At 40.0% G+C, this 14,996-nt stretch overlaps 1 protein-coding gene across 1 annotated transcript in view; it reads left to right on the forward strand.

Annotated features, from left to right (window-relative positions):
• The window catches only part of Cdkal1 (CDK5 regulatory subunit associated protein 1 like 1), a 571,051-nt gene that overhangs the window by 163,159 nt on the left and 392,896 nt on the right, over window positions 1-14,996 (forward strand). The window contains 1 exon segment of the mRNA XM_037205851.1: window positions 4,037-4,085. Within this exon segment, the coding sequence (XP_037061746.1) occupies window positions 4,037-4,085 (49 nt within the window).

Genomic DNA, 14,996 nt, shown 5'->3' on the forward strand with positions numbered 1-14,996 from the left:
TTAGGATCCTCTTTACTAGATAGCCTCCCTAGAGTTCTGAGTTGCAGTCTGGTTATCCTTTGTTTTACATCTAGTATCCACCTATGAGTGAGTACATACCATGTATGTCTTTCTGAGTCTGGGTTACCTCACTCAGGATGATATTTTCTAGTTCCATCCATTTGCCTGCATACCTCATGATATCATTGTTTTTCTCTGCTGAGTAGTACTCCATTGTGTATATGTACATTTTCTTTATCCATTCTTCAGTTGAAGGACATCTAGGTTGGATATTGAGACCATGATTGGAAAAAGCACAGGGACAAATAGCCAAACTAGCAGAAACACATGAACTGTAAACCAATAGCTGAGGAGCTCCCGTGGAACTAGACCAGGCACTCTAGATAAGTGAGACAGTTGATGAGATTGAACTGTTTAGGAGGCCCCAGGCAGTGGGACCAAGACCTGTCCTTGGTGCATGAGCTGGCTTTTTGGAACCTAGGACCTGTGCTGAGACACTTTGCTCAGCCTTGGTGTAGGGAGGAGGGGACTGGACCTGCCTGGACTGAGTCTACCAGGCTGGGCTGACTCCCCAGGGGAGACCTTGCATTGGAGGAGGTGGGATTGGGGTGGAAGGCTGGGGGGGGGAGGAGGGAGGACAGGGGAATCTGTGACTGATATGTACAATTAAATTAATTATAAAATAAAATATTTATAAAAAATATTTTTTCCACTTTTAACATTTCTTTCTCCACCACCTTTCTTCTCTTTGTATTTAAACTATTGAGAAATAGAGAAATAGTTACTCTGTGTGTGTGTATGTTTTGAGACAGGGTTTCCCTGTGTAGTTTAGGTGCCTCTTCTGGATCTAGCTCTGTAGACCAGATTGGCCATGAATTCACAGAGATCCTCTTTCTTGCCTCTGCCTCCCAAGTGCTGGGATTAAAGGCGTGCGCCACCACTGCTGTCCAGCAAAATAGTTACTCTTACCTAGACCGAAGTGCATAAATTATTATTGTTACTACATTATCTGTTTTTTTTTTTTTTTTTTTCTTGTTTCTAATGTGCGTACATCTTTTCCTGGGGTTTCCAAAGTGCTCACCACAGGCTGGATGTCTGTTGTTTTTTCTTTAGTTGACATAGGCAGCTCCCTCCTGAGAGCAGGCAGAGACAGTACATACACATACCTCTTCATTTTCTTGTGTGTGAGACACTGATGACAAAGAAATACTTTTCAGTGCCATCATGTGTATTTTTTTTTTTTTTGTGATATATATTTTTTATTTTACAATACCATTCAATTCTACATATCAGCCATGGGTTCCCCTATTCTCCCCCCTCCCACGCCCTCCCCTTACCCCCAGCCCACCCTCCATTCCCACCTCCTCCAGGACAAGTCCTCCCCCGAGGACTGTGATCAACTTGGTAGACTCAGTCCAGGGAGGTCCAGTCCCTTCCTCCCAGACTAAGCCAAGTGTCCCTGCATAAGTTCCTGGTTTCAAACAGCCAATTCATGCATTGAGCACAGGACTTGGTCCCACTGCCTAGATGCCTCCCAAACTGATCAAGCCAATCAACTGTCTCACCTATTCAGAGGGCCTGATCCAGCTGGGAGCCCCTCAGCCTTTGGTTCATAGTTCATGTGTTTCTATTCATTTGGCTATTTTTTTTCAATAATTGAGTAAAACTGAAATTTATTATAAGCCACAGTCGTCCTAGGGACCTCCATGCTATATATATATATAGCCTTTACATCATGTGTATTTTTAATACCTTTGTGTAAAAGGTTCTTCTATTCCAGGTCGGGTCCATCACATCGCTGTGGTATGATAGTGCCGTTCTTTTATCAGTAGGGTGTGGAGGAATGCTGTGGTCCTTCTGAGAATGGGATGGTAGGCAGCTGGTGAAATGAGTACAGTAGACCTAGATGCATGGATGATATTTACATATATAGTCGCCTCTTGATTTTTTTCCTTTGTCCACATGTATAACAACTTGTCCTATGGTTTGTTAAAATGAAAATGGCCACAGAGAACACAGGCACTCACCCAGAAAGACTTTTAGTATCTAGTTTTCATAATGGTTATTTTGTTTGTGCTGCAGAAATAGAATGTGAGCCAGGCATGCAACATGTGCTTTTCATTCTGGCACTTTGAAGGCAGAGGCAGGCAGGTCTCTGTGAGTTTGAGGCCAGTCTTGTGTACAGGTTTAAACCAGCCGGAGTTACATATAGTAAGATCCTTTCTGAGGGTGGGAGAGAGGCTTGTTGTGGGTTGATTTAGTCGTATTTTACTGTTCAGTTTTGCTTTGCTTTAATTTTCTGAGCCCTTACTTGTGTGTGTGTGTGTGTGTGTGTGTGTGTGTGTGTGTGTGTGTGTGTGTGTGTGTGAGAGAGAGAGAGAGAGAGAGAGAGAGAGAGAGAGAGAGAGAGAGAGAGAGAGAGAGAGAGAGAACAGTGATACTTGGAGCAATTTTAGAGGATCAGTCTTAAGCTATTTTACTTGACTTCTCTAACTTCTGGGATCATGATTTTATTTATTTTACTGTCTTCATTTCATTCTAAACTCCTCTGTGTTCCCTCAGTTTTCTTAGTGGCTTTTCCTGCCTTTGTTCAGAAGACACTTTTGGTCCATCATTCCAATTTATTACCTTTCTCTGTGCTCTTGTGGCATTCTGGGAATTTTTCCCTGGTCACTTATATGGGGAAAGTGATTTTTACTATTGACCTTGGGTACCCTGGGTCTGAATATGCTATTTACCACTAGGTACAAATTCACTAAAGAATTTTAAAAGTTGGTAACAAAGCAGGAGATTTCCCATGTATCTCCTTAATATTAGCAATTCTGTTGTGTGATCTGCCATTTTATACCCTGTAACATGCAGCTTTGTAGGAAGAGATATATTTCAATTAAAATTAAATGTGTGTTTCAGCTTGTGTTGAGTTTACATGGATAGCTGTTGCCTGGCTTTTTCTTGGGAGACAAGAGCAAATGTCTGTTTAACCAGTTAAAACCCTGACAGTAGATCAAATATACAATTCAACACAATTGTAGCCTGAGTGCACTAGTGAGTTTATAACTTTATTACAGGGTTGACTTAACAAAGCAGGGTGCCTCCTCACTGAAAATCCTAGCCCAGTGTTGGAAACAACTCACTAAAGCTACAACTTAAAGCACCTCCTCACTTCTTCCTAGCATATGTTTACTACATGAAATTTCTGAGCCTCCTCCTTTTCAGGAGTAATGTTCGGCTCCCAGTAATGGTGATGCAACAGGAAAATACTGTTTCCCGGCTGACTATGTCATACTGTGTGAAGTTTTCACTTACCATTGGAATACACACTTCAGTATTTCACATGACAGTCGCATAGATTATTTTTGGTTATCTATTTATCTATCATCTATCTATCTATCTATCTATCTATCTATCTATCTATCTATCATCAATCTAATGCATATATGTAATTAGGTAAATCAAGTAAAACCTACATAAGTAGTTCTATTTATCTATCATCTATCTATCATCTATCTATCTATCTATCTATCTATCTATCTATCTATCTATCTATCCATCCATCCATCCATCCATCCATCCATCCATCCATCCATCCATCCATCTTCATCATCTATCTAGTGCATATATATGTAATTAGGTAAATCAAGTAAAACTTCCATAAGTGGTTATCTATGTATCTATCTATCCATCCATCTTCATCATCTATCTAATGCATATATATATGTATATATATATATATATATATATATATATATATGTAACTAGGTAAATTAAGTAAAACCTACATGAGTGATTCTGTCTGTCATCTATTTATATTTATCTATATTTTAATATATATGTAAAATTAGGTAATTCAAATAAAGCCTATATCTATCTAATCCATCTATTTTATGTGAGTTCGCATACACACACATGCACACACATGCAATATTAAGTCAATTGTGTAAAACCTACATCAGCATTCTTAGAAAATGTACCTTGACTCTGGCAGGTGTGTAAATGCAGTTCCCCTCTCTGATGTCTTATCTGTCTCCCTTTCCAGGTTCAGCAGATTGACCGTGTGGTAGAAGTTGTGGAGGAAACAATTAAAGGTAATGGCGGAACATAAGATGAGCAGATGCATTTTCTGATCTAAAATTTTGGTATACCATCCTGTTAACACTTACTAAGCATTTTTATAATTTACTAAGCATTTTTATTTATGTTATTGTAGGATAAAACCATACATTTTATCCTTGGACTCACACGTAAACTAGGAGGTATATATATTGTTCTTAAAATTTTCATTTAAAATTTTCTATAAGACACTGGAAAGAATGAACAATGAAATCATAAAGACATAGAGAGTTTGCAGAGTAAAATGAGGTGGTCTTTAAAAGCCATATACTATGTGATGTCAACTATATGGCATTCTGGAAGAGGACAATTGTAGGAGCAATCAAAGGATCAATCCCCCTGAGGTGTAGGAAGAGTTGAGTAAGCAGAACACAGCAGGTATTCAGGCCAGCGATACTTGTGATGCTATTGTGATGCTGAACACCCTTCAGTATACATTTGCTCAAAATCCTCAAACTTCTTCTGTCAACTGTGAAGCCTAGTGACCTGTCAGTGTCAGCCTCATCCTTAACAAACCCACCACTGCGGCACTCTGGTGCAGTTTGTTGGCAGTGATGATGGAAACTCTCAGCTTCTGCTCAGTTTATCTGTGAACCTAAAACTTCTCTGAAAATTTAAATGGATTCTAAAAATGATTGGTATTCAATAGTGAGCTTACCTGGAGGTGTGTAGAGGTATGTTAGGAAACGGAGGCCTTTCTCTCCCAGGCCATGTTGACGAGGGAGGGCTTCTCACTGAGGAGTTCGGCCCAGTGTACATTCACTGGAGAGGTTGTGTTGAGTTTAGTTGTGAGAACAGAAGTAGAGATGAAATGAAGTTGGTGGAGTCTTCATTGGCTGGTTGGAGGATGGAAAGCGATGACTTCAGTGCTGGAGTTCTATCTAACGAGAAGTGGAGGCTGAGGATTAGTCCGACAGTCACTTAGCCGGGGTGGGCACTGAACCCAATAGAGGTTAAGTGACTGGCTCAGTTTGCTTAGTCCACTGACAGTGAGACTGCCTTCATCATCATCTGCAAGAGATTTGGCTCTTCACCTCCTTTTTCTACTGCCTTCACTTCATTTAGGGAGCCCAAACCAGAGAAATACTGTGCTCCTCTACCCCGTAGCATTGAGACATTTGTTGATTTCCTTTGAGCACATTATTCTTCTTATGCTTACTGTTCTCAGCTGCTGCTCGAGAGGATTTGAAGGTTTTTCTATAGACTTCAGCCGCTTTGCTTTTATCTTAATATCCCAAACAGAACTGTGTAGCCTCTGTGTGCCTCTCCAGAGCTATTTTCACATTCATTTGTGTCCATTCAGACTGGCATTTATGTGCTATATTATTTAAGATCCTTGTTCATTGGTACCCAGAGGGATTCTTGTTTTCTGGTGCCCAAAAAGATCTTCACTCTGTTGTCCATTAGAACCTTCGCTCTCTGGATCCTAGTAGGATCCTTGCTTTCTTGTGTCTAGTAGAGTCTCAGTCTCTGGAGCTCAGTGGGAATCTCACCCTCTGCCGTCTACTAGGATCCACATTCTTTGGCATCTAATGATATTTAGCTAATTGGGTGAGGGGGTTCTCTCCTTCTATCAGTTGGGTCCTGGGAATTCAACTCAGCTGTCAGATTTGCAGGCAGGTGTATTTACCCACTGACTCATCTTCCTCAAGTTTTAATTTCTCTCTCTTTCTCTGTGTTTATATGTATTTTGTTGAGGTAGAGTGCGAGTTATGAAACCAGAAATGGGACTGTGAGACCTGATCTTAAAGGAAGAAGGGAGGGAGGCGGGAGGGGGGGCAGGGAAGGAGGCAGAGTGGGAGAGAACGAGAACACGTATGTGCTGTGAATGCAGAAAGGGACTGTGGGGAAAGGGTACTAGTTTTGTGGGGAATAAGGGTTGGGGAGGGGAGGAGAACAAATATGTATGAAAATGCTGTAATGAATGTATTATTTTGTATTCTAACTTAAATGAATTAACACAGACTAGAATAAATAAACTCACTACCTGACAGTCAAATAGTCCTGCCTTTCTTCCTTGTTTAAATATTGACTTACCTACTGTCAGGCTGAGCTTACATGCTAACCCCCTTGTAAAACCTAATGTCTGGTTTCATGGGAAGACAAGACTCTTAAGTTTCATTAATAATCTTAATGAAAGAATTTGTGACATTTGCTACTGTAAGGCACTTTCCATTTGAATGACATTGGTTAAATGTCTTTATGCTGATTATTTATGCAGTCTATGTTGTATGCCCAGATATGTCCATTTCTAAGATCCATGTTCTGATTTCTACATCATATTGATTTATATCATATGATGAATATTGTAAAGTATCAGTCCCACAAAGAATTTGTATTGCATTTAAACTTTATATTCTTTACTCTAATAGGACTCATTTTGAAAAATAAAGCAAGTTCTGACTCCATTACCAAAACATGTTCACTCAACATATATAGCTCTAATATACTATACACTGCCTCTCTAAGGATAGATTCAGGCTGCAAAATGCTTGTGTTTCTAGGCCTGGGGACCTAAGTAGGATCTTGAGAACCCACAGGGAAAAACTGGCATGGTAGCATGTTTTTGTAAACCCAGCTCAGGGAAAGTGGATGGACATAGGTGGATCCCTAGGGCTCCCTGGCCAGCCAGCCTCACTGAATCTGCATTGTGAATTTTAAGCCAGTTAAAGATCCTGTCTCAGAAACAAGGTGGTTGGTCCCTAAGCAGTACCACACTGCGGTTGCCCTTCGGTCTCCATATCATATTCACACACCTTTGATGTGTACCTATGCACTTGTGTACCCATGTGCATGAATATGCAATACATACACGCACACATGCACACACTAAGTTTGTTTCCCCTATACATTATTTTAACAAAAATAAAAAAACTTAGGCTGGCTGACCATAACCTGGTTAGCTTGGTGTTGGAGATTGGCCTTGTCATTCCTCATGAGGTTCCTGGCATTGAGAGTCACTGTTTTGGCTCGGTATAATTTCAGGTCCAAAGATAGAAAAGCAGCTGGGGTTCTCCTAGCTTTTTACACATATGCTTATATTTCCAGGATGCCGTGAGGGTCTTGCCAACTCCGTCTTCTTTTTTTCTCATTACTGCACATGAGTGACTTCCTAGGGATCACCTTGAATCTATAATCCTTTAATTATTTAGCTAACAAATCACTTACAGCATTGATTTTCATTGTCTTTTTTTTTTTTTTTTTTTTAAGGAATGGAAGCTTATATTCACTCGTAGCGTTTGACACTTCCCTTGCATCATTAGCTGGTCTTGGTAGGACTATACTTGCATTAATTACTGTAGCAACTGTAATCAGTGCCTTGTCTAGCTCCTGGTAGCTTATCTTTTCCATAGACATGAATTTGTTTGTACTCTACAGGAAGCCTGGTCGCACTGATTAGGCACCGGGCAGCGGTAAGTCTGAAACCTTGCTCTCTGGTTCCAAAGCCCACGTTGTTTCTGCTCTGTGAGGCTGCTTACAATAAACAGAGGAAAGTGAGGATGGGGAGGACCTGTTTGTATAAATGCCACCCCTCCCCATTGTTTAACTTTGCTGCTCACCTTTTCTGATTCTTGTCCAGTCTTAATACAAGGGGAGGTACCTAGTCTTACTGCAACTTGATAAGCCATGTTTGGGTGATCTCCACGGGAGGACTGCCCTTTCCTAAACAGAAATGGAGGAGGGGTGGATGGGATGGGGCTGAAGGGAGGTAGAGGGAGGGACTTGGAGGAGAGGAGGGAGGGGAAACTGTGGTAGGGATGTTTAAAAAAATGTAAAAAAATATAAAATTTAATGTATATAATTTTGAATGTTTCAATAATAAAACATATATTCAGAAAAATTTAAGAATGCATTTGATTGACTGATTATAACCAGTGCCTGACAGCTTTCATCATATGTACTTCATAAATGCTGTGTAAAGACATTTTCAATTTTTAAGGTCTGGTGTTTCACCATGGGGCTCCTTCACCCCCAGTCTTAATAAATTTTTTTCCAGTGGAATTTGGTTGTGGTGAAAAGCTTTTTACTTGATTAGTTTTAAAGAAAATTAGCAAGAAGCTGGAGTTCTAGCAGAGTATACTATGAAATTGACTCTGAATGTCCTTCCTGAGACGAGGTCTGTCACTGAGCCTGGAGCTAGTTGTGTTTTGGCTTGGGTGGTGGCCAGGAAGCCACAGCCTCTGCTTTTCTCCCAGGGCTAGGATTAGAGGCTTGAGCTGCCACACCTGGCTTTTTATATGGGTGCTAGTGATTCAAACTCAGGCCCTCATACATGTGCAGCAAATTCTCTTACTCGCTGAGCCATTTCCCCAGCCCTATAGGGCTCAGTCTTTAAAGTTACATTTGGTTCACCAGTTCCCAAAGTTACGTGTTATACTCCTGTTGTTTTCTAGCAGCTAGCTCTGCTTCCATTGTTGGGTGTGGTAACTTTAGGATGGTAGCTGTGAGCAGGAGAAACAGTAATGTTTTATATTGTGACATGGATGCTTTATACACTGACAGAAGCATCTATCACTTTATTGTTTCAAGTACCACAACTTTGTAGCTCTTTAACAAATTTCTAAATTAGGAAGGTCTGTCCTAGCAAGGCAGGTGGTGGTCTGAGAGGCTTCTATTCAGGGTCAGGGCTAAGATACCTGCTCTTCTTTCAGGACTGTTTTGGCTGTTGACAGTTTGGATGGGCACTTGAGTTAGATTGCAGAAAATTGATACCCCACATATCTCCTTCCCTTGTCATAAAAGGCATCTGTGCTTACAGAAGTAGCAATTAAGATGGAAGATCAATGTGTGTTGTAATTCACTTACAGAAGGCATTTCTGTGAGAGTAAGAGGACATGTTGCTTAGGTGTATACTCTTTGTTGTAGCAGTTGGTCGATTAATCTAACTTTAATTATTATGTTCTAAGCCTACAATAGTATGCAATGGAGGCAGAGTGTCACTGAGAACCTCCCATCTAGCAATGCTTTCATTTTCCTTGTGAAGTTCTTTCTTGTCCACACATCAGTTCCACTCTTTACTGTGGTAGGGCAGGCACATTTGCCTGTGCATCATGACTCTTGACATAAAATAATCTTCAGGTTTGCAGAGCCTTAACCTGTCTTCTCTGATCTTATTTTAGCATCTTCCCAACCTACCTGCCTACCCAGAAAGGGTTTATTTTTAATTAAATAATTTAATTCATATTAAGTGGTATGATTTTTATTTATTCTTTGAGACTATCATGCAAGCAATGTGTTTTGGTCATGTTTATCCATCTCCACTCAAACTCTTCATAGTTTCCCCTTGCAACACCCTCCCAGCTTCAAGTCTTTTCAAGTCTTTTTTTTTTTTTTGACCTACCCACAGAGTCTAATAGTGCTGTCTATATACTCATTAATATGGGGCTACCCACTGGAGCATGGTCAACCTACCCTGACCACATCCCTAAAGAACACTGTCTGTCCGTCCCCTAGCAACCATTCACTATCATATTCTCAGTTAGGAATAGAGGCTCATGTGCTCCTCTTCCATCCAAGCTGGAATATTGACTGGGTTGTTCCTATATAGGTCTTATGTAGGCAGCCTCGGCTGCTGGGAGTTCATCAGCCCTGCTGTGTCCAGAAGAGACTATTTTGCATCAGTCCTTCCTGACCACTTGCTCTTACAGTCATTTTACCCTGTCTTCCTGAATGTTTTCTGAGCTTTGGGAGGAGAAGCTGTAATATAGATGTCTCATTTATGACTAAGCACTCCACAGACACTTGTTCTCTGCACTTGGGGCAGTTGTGAGTATCTGTAAAAATTGTCATCCACTCCACTAAGATGCTTCTCTGATTGGCCTTGAAAGCTCCCCAGTCTATGGATATAGACATAACTGTTCAAAGGGCAGTTTGATGCTATGTCCTATAAGAAAATAATAGTGAGAGTTTCCTCCCCAGTCCTTGGTCGCATATGCCAGGCATGAGCTTCTTCCTTTGGAGTAGGCATTCAATTCAGTCCGAAAGTGGTTGGTTATCCCCATCACATTTGTACCACTTTTACACCAGTGGGTGTATCTTGCTAGGCCAGTCATTATTGTAAGTTGCAGGTTTACTGCTGGATAAAACTGTTGTTGCTCTGCACTGGAGAGATGGCTCAGCAGTTGAGAGCACTGGTTGCTCTTCCAGAGGACCTCGATTCAGTTCCTAGCACCTACATGGCAGGTCTCAACTATCTGTTACTCTAGTTCCAGAGGATTTGACACCCTCACACAGACATACATGAAATTTAAAAAAAATTAAAAAAATAAAATGAATTTTAAAACAAACAAAACCACAAAAAATCCTGTTGCTGCCCTTTATCCCCAGCAGCCTGCATAGCACCTTCTGGTACCACGAAAGCTAGTCATAGGGAGAAAACTTCTAGGTCAGTACCAGCTTGATTTCTCCCAATCCTATGACCAAAGTATATGGAGTCCTCCGCAATCAGGTCTTATCACCAAGTTCTGGTGGGTAACCAAGTTTTACATTAAGGTCTAGAAACTATTGTGCTGAGAGACCAGTACTTCCACAGGTTGTCTTTCCCAATGTTGGGTTATGCTTTGAGTTCTTTAATTTTGGTGTATTAAGGAAAAGATATTTCTAAATAAATGTATGTGTGTTTCTGTGTTTGGGAATATGCATGGTGCCCCAGGAAGTCAGAGCTGTGGATCCAGTTGGAGCTGGAGTTCTAAGCAGTTGTCAGCCACCTGATTGATGTTCTGGGAACTGGATTCAGATTGCCTGCCAGGATGATAAGCACTCTTAACTGCTGAGCCATCTCTCCAGCCCCATCTCACCCTAAGTGCATTACTCTAGTCACTATTAAGTTCTCCCTTCTTGAGGAACACACTGTCTGTCTTAGTGACTGAGTGGGAGCTTGAGTTGTCAAGCCAGTTTTAATGTTAAATATTCTCTTCCAGCCTCAACTTGTGAAGAAGCGGCTGCGTCTGTTGAACTCATTTTATTTTTCAATGCTCAAGATGAAAATATTGGAAAGGAGGGTCATACTTTTTTTGTGGCTATCTGAAAGTGCTCCTCCCCATCAAAAGTGTTACATATGAGGAATTGCATTGAATGGAGTAGAGAAAAACTTGAACTACTCTTTGCCCTCTGCCCACTGTGTCACTTTGGGTTGCTTTCCTTGGAATTTTTCCAGTAGATTGACCCAGACCATAGCGTTCAGACCTGCCTTCTCAGTGTGAGTCTAGTAGCTCTATATTTGTGCCAAGTTAGCAGTCAGCAAGAGATCAAGAAATCATGGCAGGAGCCCTCGTTGTTGGTGGTAAGCTGGGTGGTCACATAGCAAGGAAACAATGGCCTGGCCTCTAAAACTAGGTGGGTTGAATGAAGTTTTGAAGGAAAGTCTTGGCTGTGGGCTGTTTTACAGAGCCTTTAGAAACAAATGAAAGACAAAAATATACAGAAGTAGTCCCAGTTGCCAGATTGTTGATATTTTTGTAGCCTGTAATGACTCTCCAAGGTAATGTGTGACAATGAGAAGAGGGAAGAGGTTGGTGCATAGTACCACAGCTTAGTCAGTAACTAATAAATGCACGTTTTCAGGATCATCATGTTTCTAACATTCTTTTACTGTGTGTGTTGGCTTGTGAATGACCTTGCTGACTGGCTTCCTAATCAGACACCTGGGTGGCCTTCTCTCATAAAGGCCTTTAGAACTGTGTGGTTTAGTCAGATTTTGCTTTTGATCCACAGACAACACTGAATATTGATGCAAATTGTATAGCGACTTTTGCATAGATCAGTTAGGATGGCTTGGCTTTTCCTGACCCAGGTTTAGTGTTAACAGTATGAAATTACTGTATAGCAGTGAATCATAAGCAGCTACCTTTTTGGATTCAAAATTCACTAATATGTAATAAAATCATTTCATGAAAGTTTTCAGTGGACTAGCTGCAATATAAATCCAGCATAGAATCAGGGGTTTGAAGTTAGTTTATAAATAGCTGTTTTATAGGTTTTAGGGATTATAATTGAATTTAGTTCTTATAGTGTTGGGTTTTAAGTGATATTTAAAAGTATTAGCTTAGAGAAGTGTTTATTAAAGATGGTTAATAATCTATTGAGCTATATCTGATCATTATATAGAGATATGAAGTGGCAGTGTATTTAAAATGGAAAGGAGAGGACCCTGGAAGCTCACTGCTTTTGTGGGTTCCATCCCACACATGACGTTTCTTCTCTTTCTTCCCTGTATCACAGTGGTATGTCCTTGTTTTCATCTTGTCCCACTCTTACCAGTTTCTCTGCAGGAAGAGTGTTAGGAATCATCCTTGTCAACCTAAGCATTGTTCTTAACATCTCTTTCTCCATTACTTTAACATGGACTTGATAAAAACAAAATAAAACAAAACAAAACTACCTATTTTGTTCTCCATTTCTCTTAAACTCTATTGTCTTGATTTCATTTTCTCATTCTCTTCATTCTAGTCAGAAAGGTAATAAAATCCAAGTCAACCTGTCCCCATTTTGTTTTAGTTTTAATTTCTTTCCTTGCCTGGCATAATGGATGGATTCCACTTTTTAAGACAGAGTCTTATGACCTTGCTCAGGCAAGCCTTGGTAATCCTTCTGCTGTAGCCTCCCGAGGTATCTAGGGTCACAGGCTCATACCACCAGGCCATGCTAGCAGTCATTCATTTTCTATCACTGTGCTAGACATGAGTAGCTAACGAGGAAGGGTCAAGCCAGGGTGCAGCGTGTGTGTGTTTAATTGTAGTTCCTGCTTCCTGGTCCTTTTGTGAATATTACATGTTAATTTTTATGATTAGTTTGCTCCAAGCATCTGCCCCTCCATCTCTACTCCCTTAGCTCGTTTCTCTGGTCTCCCTTGTTTCCTCTCAAAGTCATAACTTGTTTATGGCATCTCCTTTATGTTATTCTTTATATTTTCAAATTTTGGTTTGCTTCAGAAGGCAACAATATTGATAGCTGCACATGAAACCAGAAATAATTTGTAATGTGTGTATTCTGACTATGGCCTGTGGATTGATGAATATTTTGAAATAATTTCCTTTGAAACAGGATGTTAAAGAGAGATAATATATCACACATAATCATTTTATTTTGTTAGTCCATTTTAAAGGAAATTATGTTGTTTCCTTCCTTTTGTCTTTGTATATAACAAGCAACTTTTATATTTCCTATTTTGTCTTCGGTGCACTAAACTCCAACTACCCTATTGTTATATGTGACACTTTTTAACGAGTCATTGGATTAGAAAATAATTCTTTATGTCATTGCATGTAGATGTGTTTTTCTATTTACATGCAGATAGTGAAGATGAATAATTTATTGAATGTTATTAGAGCAGGTTGCATATTACAGTAGGACATGAGGAAATTTGCCTGGGGCTCATATGAAAATGGTTCTGCTTTTGCACAGTCATTCTTGACCTTTTAGACTCTCTCAGAGAACTCTTGTGTTATCCCACCAATCTCACTTCTTATCTTCAGCTCTTGGACATTGCAAGTCCAAGTTTATTGGCCTTTGACCTCTGGCACTCCTATTATCTGCATACTGGGCTCTTCTCATTTGCCTTTATCCTGATAATTACATCTTCAGTTTTCTTTGCTCTGAAGCCTTTTGATGTAGACTGAGCTTTGCTATTGGCTGATGAGTTTATCTAAATTATTCTATTATTAATAAAAACTTGGGAGTCAGAAATTGGGATAAAAATCCAGTGAATCCAAAGAGCGACAGTGGAGTGATCAGCTGACCCTACTTTCCGAATTTTCCAGAGTAAAAAGCCTGCAAATCTCTAAATCCCTCCCTACTACTTTCTGTGTATCTTTCTATCATACTCTGTGGGTCCTCCAACATCTTTATGGCTATTTCTGGTCAGCTAAATGTTGGCTCTGACCTCTGACTCAAGGTTTAACTTCATTGTCAGTCTCAGAGTGTTAGTGTAAAGAAATCTTCCACAACATTTCTCCTTTTTTTCTCCAAATTAAAAGGAAATTTTTTTTTTTTGGTTTTTCGAGACAGGGTTTCTCTGTGTAGCTTTGCGCCTTTCCTGGAACTCACTTGGTAGCCCAGGCTGGCCTCGAACTCACAAAGATCCGCCTGCCTCTGCCTCCCGAGTGCTGGGATTAAAGGCGTGCGCCACCACCGCCCGGCAAAAGGAAAATTTTTAACTTTTACATTAATACTATATACAATAAGAACAATTATCAGATATTGTCTAAATAGGGAAGGTTTTAAACCTAACACAGTAAAACTATATGCAGCAAGAATAATTATCAAGTAAGAATTATATTCACAATGTCCAGTCCATTTGTATTTGGCAAATTCAGAGAAAATACTCCATTGTCTATCCTATTCTGCTAAGTCCAAAGTTTTGTACAAAATTCCCTTTCTTTCCTACCTTGTATTATGAACACAAAACTCTTTTGAGACCTCAAAACATTTTCTTAAACAACTTAAGCCTTTATGTCTCTCAACCTTATACACTTTACACCTCTTTTGTGAGTTTTTTTTCTTAATTTGGTAACAAGGAAAACTGTAATTATAGCTATCTAATCTTCAACCCCTTCAGATACTCAAAAAGGATATAATATTACCTGAGTAAACAGAAAGTGCAAAGCAAACAACTTCGAAAACTATGGAAATGGCAGAGACATCTATCTGCCCAGATAGCCATCCAAGTTCCTCTTCAATGTTTGGTCATTCATCTTCAACCTACGAGTCTAGAATATCTGACAGACTTTTCTGAGAAACAAGAATTTTAAAGGACTGTCTTATTTTGTCTTGTCAAAGTTCGGCAGTCACCTTATTTTGTGTCTTGCTTGTCCAATTTGGACAGTATACTGTCAGCAATTGAGGCAAGACCAATCTCTTGCTGCCCAGTGGCTAACTTTGTCACAATG

The sequence above is a fragment of the Peromyscus leucopus genome, chromosome 5 (genome assembly GCF_004664715.2).
Source record: "Peromyscus leucopus breed LL Stock chromosome 5, UCI_PerLeu_2.1, whole genome shotgun sequence".
NCBI classification, from domain to species: Eukaryota; Metazoa; Chordata; class Mammalia; order Rodentia; family Cricetidae; genus Peromyscus; species Peromyscus leucopus.